Source organism: Borostomias antarcticus, assembly GCF_949987555.1.
Source record: "Borostomias antarcticus genome assembly, chromosome: 13".
Classification (NCBI taxonomy): Eukaryota; Metazoa; Chordata; class Actinopteri; order Stomiiformes; family Stomiidae; genus Borostomias; species Borostomias antarcticus.
The window spans coordinates 495766-505765 of NC_140246.1; the positions used below are offsets into that span (position 1 = coordinate 495766).

Below are 10000 nucleotides of genomic sequence, written 5' to 3' on the forward strand. Positions count from 1 at the left end.
GAGGCGTTCTTATCAATTAATCGACTATCGTTTGTTAAGGTTAACAGTTATTGATTAATGAAATTCCTTGAAATGTGCAACCCTAGTCCAGGGAAAAGAGGTGTGGTTTGAAGGAGTATGATCCCCACTGTGAACAGACCTACATCTATACAGCAGTTCTTCGAAGGTAGATACTGGTACAGGTGTGACAGGCTGTAAATTAGGGCTGGGTTTCTGAAGCAAATGATTCAGAATCGATTCATGAATCCCAAAATCGATCTTTTATTTAATGAATGAATGAATAAATGAAGGTATGAATAGTTCATTCATTCAATGATTCATTCATTCATTCATGGAAATCAGTATCGATACCCAGCCCTAGTATTGATGTGTTGCATAACTTGGCAGCCATGTAATTAAGGTTACAGCTAAGAAAAACAGGTTTTAGTAACACTAACCGAATCGATATCGAATCGAGATAATCGATTCTGAACCTTGTGAATCGGAATCGAATCGATTCTTGAAATTCGACTCGATACCCAGCGCTACTGTAAATTGAGCCAGTTAAAACCTCAACCGTCCAGTTGAACTGCCCGATAAAGGGTTCAACAGATATCAATGCATCAGAAGGTACCAGGGATTGTTATTGCCAATGCTAACCATCTGACATGTCAAGGTGGGTGAACTCTGACTCTTAAGTTCAGACCGTTTCTGTGGGCATCAAACCCATTTTCTAGCCATGTTATACACAATTTATTGTTTTTAATGAGAAAATTGTTTTCCTTTCTGTCTACATTATGTAGGCTACGCGGTTCCATGTACATGCTCACTTAAGAGACATCTCAGCTATCCTTTTACCACCCGAGCCTGGGTGAAAATAAAGAGGAAGGTAGGTAGGACTACATCTCCGCACTGGCCTGTGAGCGGCTAAAGATTCCCCAGGCAGAGCTGATTGATGCTGCTAGGGAAAGGGATGTCTGGGGCCCCCTGCTGGAGCTGCTGCCTCCGCGACCCGACCCCGGATAAGCGGATGAAGATGGATGGATGGAGGTTATTGTGTGCTTACTTGTTCAGGATGGCCCGTAGCTTGTCCCCCACGTTGATCACCATCACCTCCTTGCCAGCGGTGGTCATGGAGGCGATCTGGCTCTTGATGGCCTTGCCCACGTTGGAGTGGACGCCACCACAGAGGCCACGGTCTGACGAGACGCCGATGATCAGGTGCTTCCCGCCCTTGTCCTCCGGGGCTTTGATGTCGGCCTTCTCGTACAGGGCTGCAGAACACACACACACACACACACACACACACACACACACACACACACACACACACACACACACACACACACACACACACACACACACACACACAGTCTTTAAATTACAATGCTTGGAAGACAAACCTCAACATACACACCTAAAAGTAATAGTTAAAGGGGTAGTGTGCCATTTTGTATATTGAGTCCTATTTGGAAGTCATTGTAGCCCAGTGAGAGCCTGCATAAAAACTGCAGCTAGCTCAATACTGGAACGTTCATGGTAGACAGACCACAAATAGGGCTAAATATCCAAAATAGCACACTGCCCCTTTAAGTGGATATGACACAGAAAACAGAACCTCTACACAAGATACTTCACAGCAGGTCTCTCAGTGGCAATAGCTGTCATATAGCACCGCACTGGCTTGGAATGACGGGCTTGGAACACGGAACAGCAATCGGTCTGAGGGTTCTGCACGTTTATGTCGGAGAACCTTCCGACCTTATCCATCCCGCTGAATTTCAGTCGGTGGAGAACTCAGTGTCGTACCGAGGGCGCCGGTGCCGTAGACGCGCGCCGGCTTCAGCGCTCTCTCAGCGCGCGCGTACTTGGCGGCGGCCACCATCTTCATGGACTTGGTGATCTTCTGGATGTTCTTGATGGACTTCAACCGGATGGTGACTGAAGAGCAAAGATGAAAACACCTTTTAACAACGAGGCTACAGTCCACAGAGCAACTGTGCAGCTCCCTACATTTTTTAGTTGCTAATGTGTTGGGGGCGGCTGTAGCTCAGTTGGTAGAGCGGGTCGTTCAGTGATCGAAGGGTCAGTGGTTCGAATCCCAGCTCTGACTGTCCACATGTGGAAGTGTCCTTGAGTAAGAGACCTAACCCCAAATTGCTCCCAATGAGCAGGTTAGCACCTTGCATGGCAGCTACCGCCATTGGTGTGTGAATGTGTGTGTGAATGGGTGAATGAGAGGACATTGGTGTGTGAATGTGTGTATGAATGGGTGAATGAGAGGCCATTGGTGTGTGAATGTGTGTGTGAATGGGTGAATGAGAGGCCATTGGTGTGTGTGTGTGTGTGAATGGGTGAATGAGAGGACATTGGTGTGTGAATGTGTGTGAATGGGTGAATGAGAGGTCATTGGTGTGTGAGTGTGTGTGTGAATGGGTGAATGAGAGGCCATTGTAAAGCGCTTTGAGTGCCACTAAGGTGGAAAAGCGCTATATAAGTGCAGTCCATTTACCATTTGTGCTCTGTTATCGCTATTAAAATAGAAAGAGTGAACATGTTGAATACTTACTGTCCTTCAAGGTGGCCATGTTCCTGACCTGCCCACTGCAACCAGAGAGAACCCAATCAATGCATGAGCAAAGATAACCAGACAAACCTCAAGAGACATGCCCTCCCCGTTTAAAACCATCAGTGTAACGTTAAAAGTAACTGACTGCGTGGTTAATGGTTCAGTTACTAAGTTTTATTTGTTTTATTTTTAACTGTGTGGTTAATGGATTGGTTAATTAACCAATTGGTAATTAACCAATTAACGTTAATTGGTTAATGTTAATTTTAACTTAAAACAAATAAAACTTAAAAAGTTTTATTTTATGTGGGGAAAGCTAGCTAGCTAACGTCAACCTATGTAAGATTAACATTAACTAGCTTACAAACAATCTGATCTGCTTAGAAAACGGTCGTGAGACATTAATATGTGCTGAATGCTCTTATGATGCTTTACAGAAGACACACACACAATACACACACACACACACAATACACACAGAAAACACACAACGGTTACACACACACACACAGAATACACACAACGGTTACACACACACACACACAGAATACACACACACACAATACACACACACACACACACACAATACACACAGAAAACACACAACGGTTACACACACACACACACAGAATACACACAACGGTTACACACACACACACACAGAATACACACTCACACACACAATACACACACACACACAATACACACACACACACACAATACACACACACACACACAATACACACAGAAAACACACAACGGTTACACACACACACACAGAATACACACAACTGTTACACACACACACACACACACACACACACACAGTCAAACAGAAGACGTTGGGTGTTCAAGCGCAATGACACGCAAGCATGCTAATGTCAGGTGGGCTAGCTAAGGTTAGCATGCTAGCTTGCGGCCTACAGGTTAGCACGGCCTTGCGATTAATTACTAATCTCTACACTTAATACTTAATATTTGTTGGTGTTACACGTTTGTGTTGTGAAATATGTGTTATTTTGAAATGAAGACGTTACCATTGTGGGAGGAAAACCAACGCGCTGGTCCTGGCGAACATGGTTGCTTCTGTGAAGGTCAGACATGCACGACTGCGCATGCGCGAGTGAAAAAGGCAACGGGTTGTCAATGAAATCTCGCGGTCTTTCAATGAGCACGCGTCCGTAGACCACGCGTCGATGGAAATCTCGCGGTCTTTCGATGATCACGCGTCGACGGAATCTCGCGGTCTTTCAATGATCACGCGATACTATGACGAAGTGCACAGGGAAGGCTCGGCGTGGACACAGGAAAGAGCACAACAACAAATGAAACGCGGTTGTGGTTTCTAGCTCTATTTATACGGGTTTTTATCTTATTTTGTAAGTTAACAATCATTGTTTTAAGATGGGGAAAGCTGATTTTCTCAGTCCGAAAGCGATCGGCAATAGGATTAAAGCTAAAGGTCTCCAGAAGTTGAGATGGTATTGTCAGATGTGTCAGAAGCAATGTCGAGACGAGGTGAGTGGTTAACGTGTACACGGTTACCTTTCAAGATCAATTAATCAATCAATCAATCAATCAATCAAAGCTTTCAAGATAAGTAACTTTGATTTTATCAACTGCTATGCCATGGAAACATGTGGTTGTCAGTCTAGTCCACCATGTTTCTGGATATAGCATGGATACCAGCAGATACTCAGTTATCCGATCCCTCTTGTCCCCAGAATGGCTTCAAATGTCACTGCATGTCCGAGTCCCACCAGAGACAGCTCCTGCTGGCTTCCGAGGACCCAAACCAGTTCATGGACTACTTCTCAGAGTGAGTCCGGCGCTTTCAACACCATCATGACTATCAGACTTTAGCCTCTTCACCTGGTCCTTAAAAACAGTTTTTTCATCTCTGCTTAGGGAGTTCAAGAGTGATTTTCTGGAGCTGATCAGAAGACGCTTTGGTAAGCATGGATTTCTCCCAACTGTATCCAGCCAGTGACTGACAACCAGTGATGATGGTTGATGATGATGATGATGGTCTCTCGTTCTCACTCTCCTCTCTCTCTCTCTCTCTCTCTCTCTCTCTCGTTCTCTCTCTCTCTCTTGTCTCTCTCTCGTCTCTCCTCTCAATCCTTTTTTCTCTCTCTAGGGACGAAGCGAGTGCACAACAATATTGTGTATAACGAGTACATCAGTGACCGGGAGCATGTCCATATGAACTCCACGCAGTGGGAGACTCTCACAGACTTCACCAAGTGGCTGGGGAAAGAAGGTGTGTGTGTGTGTGTGTGTGTGTGTGTGTGTGTGTGTGTGTGTGTGTGTGTGTGTGTGTGTGTGTGTGTGTGTGTGTGTGTGTGTGCGTGCGTGCGTGCGTGCGTGCGTGCGTGCGTGTGTGTTTGGTCACTCATCCTGCTGTATTGTACTCCCAGGCTACTGTAAGGTGTGTGTATGGTCACTCCTACTGCTGCGTGTTGCCCCCCAATCTACTGTAAGGTCTGTGTGTGTGTGTGCGTGTGTGTGTGCGCATGTGTGTGTGTGTGTTTGGCTGGTCACCCATACTTTTCCGCTGTGCTCCCAGGCTACTGTAAGGTTTGTGTGTGTGTGTGTGTGTGTGTGTGCGTACGTGCGTGCGTGTGTGTGTGTGTGTGTGTTTGGCTGGTCACCCATACTGTTCCTCTGTGCCCCCAGGCTACTGTAAGGTGGACGAGACCCCTAAAGGCTGGTACGTCCAGTACATCGACCGCGACCCGGAGACCATCCGGCGCCAGGAGGAGCTGGAGAAGAAGAAGAAGCAGGACCTGGACGACGAGGAGCGCAGCGCCAAGTTCATCGAGGAGCAGGTCCGCCGCGGCCGCGAGGGCAAGGAGCCGGAGGTGAGTGAGCGCCCCCCTCAGCCCAGGAGGCTGTAGTACACTAGTCTCCACTGGCATTATCTCTGGTATTAATGAGTGAGCGCCCCCCTCAGCCCAGGAGGGTGTACTACACTAGTCCCCACTGGCATTATCTCTGGTATTAATGAGTGAGCGCCCCCCTCAGCCCAGGAGGCTGTAGTACACTAGTCTCCACTGGCATTATCTCTGGTATTAATGAGTGAGCGTGAGTGAGTTCTTTGTGGATTTGGGCCACTGTATTTCTAAAAGACAACGTCTGTTTATGAGCTAGTTTGAGAACAATAACGGCAATCTCTTTTATTTTTTGTTTTCCAGGAAGAGCCGGTTTTCACTGAGTTGAAGCGAGAGAGCGAAGAGGAGAAAGGTAGGCTTGCTTCCTGTTCCTGCTTACTTCCTGTTCCTGCTTACTTCTTGTTCCTGTTCCTGCTTACTTCCTGTTCCTGTGATTCCTCGCTGTCCTGCCTTTATGCTCAATCACACACAGCCTGCGGGCTACAACACACACACACTTGTTACAACACACACACACTTGTTACAACACACACACACTTGTTACAACACACACAAACTTGTTACAACACACACACACTTGTGTCCCCTGTACGCTGATGGTCTTTTTTTCTCACCTGTATTTCAGTTGCATTCAATCTTGCCAAGGGGGCGTGTTCCTCTGCAGCAGGCCCCTCCAAAGCAAGGTGAGGTGACCTCGTGACCTTTCACCCCTGGGTGTTCTAGGTTGCACTCCGAATCGCATACTTCCATACTATATAGTATACCAAAAAAGATTTCTATGTCCTAATGCATAGTATGCCAAGTGCAGTATGCCAAAAGTATCAGGATGACCTGCTACATTTGGTGGCGTTTTGCAGTATGAAAGCCAACATACTTTTTCTGGCTATTCCGACCCACAATCCTCTGCAGCGGAACCTTTGTCACATCTGCTTAGCCGCCGAAATGGCACAGATGGAGGTGTTCCTTCCCAAAGAAGCGTTGAGCTTGTTGGTTATTTGACCCATCACCATCCAGACACGACGGAGGGTTCAGAGGTCGTAGCTTCAGATGAACAAGTTCAGTTTTCCTATTATTTAACAGAAGAGGAACTGATATATTTGGATAAACAGACCGACTATTGGCAATATACATGGTTATTTTCTCGCCTGAAAAAATATAAAAACCTAATAAAGTGATATATTAACCATTGAGAGACAAATATTACAACAGCTTTTAGCCTGCTTTAAAATCTCTGCTATTGCTGCCGCCTGGTGAGAAATGCATTCTGGGATATAGTTTGAGGTAGGCTAGTATATCCTATTAGTATGCATGCTGCATTTAAAGTACGTACTGTACTTGAGGGCAGCTGTAGAAGTAGAAGTTTGTGGTTTGGAACTAAGCCTTCCTCTCGGTCTGACCTAGTGCTTCTCTCCCTCAGCGCTGCCCTGGGTCCTAGTGCCCTGAAGGTAGCAGCAGCCTCGGGGAAGAGGAAGGATGTGCCATCCGGCTCAGAGTCCAGAGACAAAAAGAAGAAATCTGCCCTGGATGAGATCATGCAGGTAGCGTTTTTAGGCTTTATATATATATAATCAGTGCTTTAAAAAATAAGGGTACACTTAATCATCAAATCCAGCCAATGGGTTAAGGATTTTGGTTTCCATTGAATTGATGACTGATTGTCATTCTGTTCTCGACGAATTACACAATGTAATCAATAAAGATTTTCAACTTGAATATTTCATTTATCAAGATCCGTGATGACTGATGATTCAAGTGTTCCCTTCATTTCTTTGAGCAGTGTATGAGACCTGTTGCTTCTCTCTCTCTCTCTCTCTCTCTCTCTCTCTCTCTCTCTCTCCTTGCAGCTACTGTAAAGTCTTGTTTACTGTGCGAGACAAACTGTAGCTCATATTCACACACGACACAGTATAGCTCTAATGTAAACCATGTTGTGCATCTACATGTGAAGCATAGCTGGTCTTCTCCAGTGTGAACGAGGCTGAAGGGTGTGTGTGTGAGGCTGAAGGGTGTGTGTGCGAGGCTGAAGGGTGTGTGTGCGAGGCTGAAGGGTGTGTGTGCGAGGCTGAAGGGTGTGTGTGCGAGGCTGAAGGGTGTGTGTGGCGTGTGTGTTTCAGATGGAGGAGCTGAAGGGTGTGTGTGGCGTGTGTGTTCCAGATGGAGGAGCTGAAGGGTGTGTGTGGCGTGTGTGTTTCAGATGGAGGAGCTGAAGGGTGTGTGTGGCGTGTGTGTTTCAGATGGAGGAGCTGAAGGGTGTGTGTGGCGTGTGTGTTTCAGATGGAGGAGCTGAAGGGTGTGTGTGGCGTGTGTGTTTCAGATGGAGGAGCTGAAGGGTGTGTGTGGCGTGTGTGTTTCAGATGGAGGAGCAGAAGAGGAAGTCCTTCAGGGTGGACAGCTGGCTGAAGGGTGTGTGTGGCATGTGTGTTTCAGATGGAGGAGCTGAAGGGTGTGTGTGGCGTGTGTGTTTCAGATGGAGGAGCTGAAGGGTGTGTGTGGCGTGTGTGTTTCAGATGGAGGAGCTGAAGGGTGTGTGTGGCGTGTGTTTCAGATGGAGGAGCTGAAGGGTGTGTGTGGTGTGTGTTTCAGATGGAGGAGCAGAAGAGGAGGTCCTTCAGGGTGGACAGCTGGCTGAAGGGTGTGTGTGGTGTGTGTTTCAGATGGAGGAGCAGAAGAGGAGGTCCTTCAGGGTGGACAGCTGGCTGCAGCCGGGCATCGTGGTGAAGATCATCACTAAGAGGCTGGGAGAGAAGTACCTGAAGAAGAAGGGGGTCATCAAGGTAGAGCAGAATACACAACGTTACGTTTCAGGAATGGGTTAGAAAGAGTGTGTGTGTGTGTGTGTTTGTGTGTGTGTGTGTGTGTGTGTGTGTGTGTGTGTGTGTGTGTGTGTGTGTGTGTGTGTGTGTGTGTGTGTGTGTGTGGGCGCACGCGCTCGTTTGTGTTTATGTGCGTACGCGCATGTGTTCATGTGTGCATGCGTGTGTGTGTTTAACAGTTGTGTGTGTCTGTGTATTGTGTGTGCGTGTATTGTGAGTGTGTGCATGTGTGTGTAACAGTTGTGTGTATTCTGTGTGTGTGTGTGTGTGTGTGTGTGTGTGTGTGTGTGTGTGTGTGTGTGTGTAACAGTTGTGTGTATTCTGTCTGTGTGTGTGTGTGACCGTTGTGTGTATTCTGTGTGTGTGTAACCGTTGTGTGTATTCTGTGTATGTGTGTGTGTGTGTGTAGCAGTTGTGTGTATTCTGTGTGTGTGTGTGTGTGTGTGTGTGTGTGTGTGTGTGTGTGTGTGTGTGTGTGTGTAACCGTTGTGTGCCCTGTGCTGTAGGAGGTGCAGGATAAATACACAGCTGTGGTGAAGATGATCGACTCTGGGGACAAACTGAAGCTGGACCAGAGCCACCTGGAGACCGTCATCCCTGCGCCTGGTAACCTGTCACCATAGCTACAAGGACACTCCATCATCTGGAGCCTGTCACCATAGTTACAAGTCCACTCATAATCCCTATCGTATTCGTTCATGTTTGGTTTTGGATGTCTGTGTTTTCTTCATCCACAATCTCCCTGGAATTACCTGTGATCTGTTGCCGTTAATCTCACGAGCTCCGTGTCCTGCAGGTAAACGTGTGCTGGTTCTGAACGGGCAGTACCGGGACACAGAGGCCCTTCTGGACTCCATAGACGAGAGGAAGTTCAGCGCCACTCTCACGCTGGACTCGGTAAGGGCCGGACGGGGGGTCCGTCAGTATCCCCGCGGGGAGAACCATCCGGTGTCTGCGTCAGCTGGTGCTGGACGAGTTTAGCGTAGAATAGTTCATGGGATCTTCTTCTGGTGACCCCTGGTGACCCCTGTTGTGTGAATGCTACTCAGTAACAGATCTGGGTCCAAATACTATTTGAAATGCTTTCATTTACTTTTCCGGGCGCGATTGCTCCTGTCTGGCACGACGGAACTAAGTCTGTTCCTAAACATGCAAACCCCGCCCATCTGACACTCCAGGCACACTCGCTAAAGTAAATCAGGCTGCGTTCTGAATCGCATACTTCTACTTCTTACTACCAGTACCTACTACAGCTGCCCTTAGAAAGTACGTACTTTGCAAGCAGTAGGCATCCAATTGGGACATACTACCTTGTCATAACATTGTGCCTTGAAATTTGACCACATCCATCGCTGTCCATAACGCGACATTCGTCTACAGCTGTCACGACTCGCTCATGTGACGCACATTTCCGCTGCGCACAGGATTGTGGGTCAGAATAGCCAGAAAAGCCTGCTGGCTTGCATACTGCAAAATACGACCGGATGTAGTAGGACATCCTGGTATTTTTGCCATACTGCATGTGGCATACTATGTATTGGGACATACTACATCCTGTTTTGGCATACTATATAGTAGGGTAGTATGCGATTCGGAACGCAGCCTCAGTGTATCTCAAATAGTCATGTGACCCAGGTGTGCTCAGCGTGATTGGCCGGTCGCTGACCTGTTTCCTGTCCTGTGCAGGGCCGGATGAAAGGAAGGAGTGTGGACGGGATCGCCTACGAAGATTTCTCCAAAATGGC

The 10000-nt window shown here is 47.3% G+C and overlaps 2 protein-coding genes across 4 annotated transcripts in view; one reads left to right on the forward strand and one right to left on the reverse strand.

The window, feature by feature from the left end:
* atp5f1c (ATP synthase F1 subunit gamma) overlaps positions 1 to 3665 on the reverse strand; it is a gene marked incomplete at both ends in the record, with an annotated part of 14837 nt that extends 11172 nt beyond the window's left edge. The window contains 4 exons of one of the 2 annotated variants that reach the window (XM_084447831.1): positions 1046 to 1253; positions 1789 to 1920; positions 2549 to 2583; positions 3586 to 3660. In XM_084447831.1, the coding sequence (XP_084303957.1) occupies positions 1046 to 1253; positions 1789 to 1920; positions 2549 to 2583; positions 3586 to 3626 (416 nt within the window). Of the gene's footprint in view, positions 1 to 1045; positions 1254 to 1788; positions 1921 to 2548; positions 2584 to 3585 lie in introns of both variants that reach the window. The other variant, XM_084447830.1, reaches the window with a different exon arrangement.
* Positions 3666 to 3877: 212 nt separating this feature from the next.
* kin (Kin17 DNA and RNA binding protein) overlaps positions 3878 to 10000 on the forward strand; it is a 6684-nt gene continuing 561 nt past the window's right edge. Inside the window, exons 1-13 of one of the 2 annotated variants that reach the window (XM_084447860.1) lie at positions 3878 to 4066; positions 4273 to 4367; positions 4457 to 4500; positions 4689 to 4811; positions 5228 to 5412; positions 5746 to 5794; positions 6068 to 6125; positions 6860 to 6980; positions 7797 to 7816; positions 8117 to 8216; positions 8762 to 8861; positions 9052 to 9152; positions 9942 to 10000. The exon at positions 9942 to 10000 is cut by the window's right edge and continues 561 nt beyond it. In XM_084447860.1, coding sequence (XP_084303986.1) covers positions 3953 to 4066; positions 4273 to 4367; positions 4457 to 4500; positions 4689 to 4811; positions 5228 to 5412; positions 5746 to 5794; positions 6068 to 6125; positions 6860 to 6980; positions 7797 to 7816; positions 8117 to 8216; positions 8762 to 8861; positions 9052 to 9152; positions 9942 to 10000 — 1169 coding nt within the window. In that variant the 5' untranslated portion in view covers positions 3878 to 3952. Of the gene's footprint in view, positions 4067 to 4272; positions 4368 to 4456; positions 4501 to 4688; positions 4812 to 5227; positions 5413 to 5745; positions 5795 to 6067; positions 6126 to 6859; positions 6981 to 7796; positions 7817 to 8096; positions 8217 to 8761; positions 8862 to 9051; positions 9153 to 9941 lie in introns of both variants that reach the window. The other variant, XM_084447859.1, reaches the window with a different exon arrangement.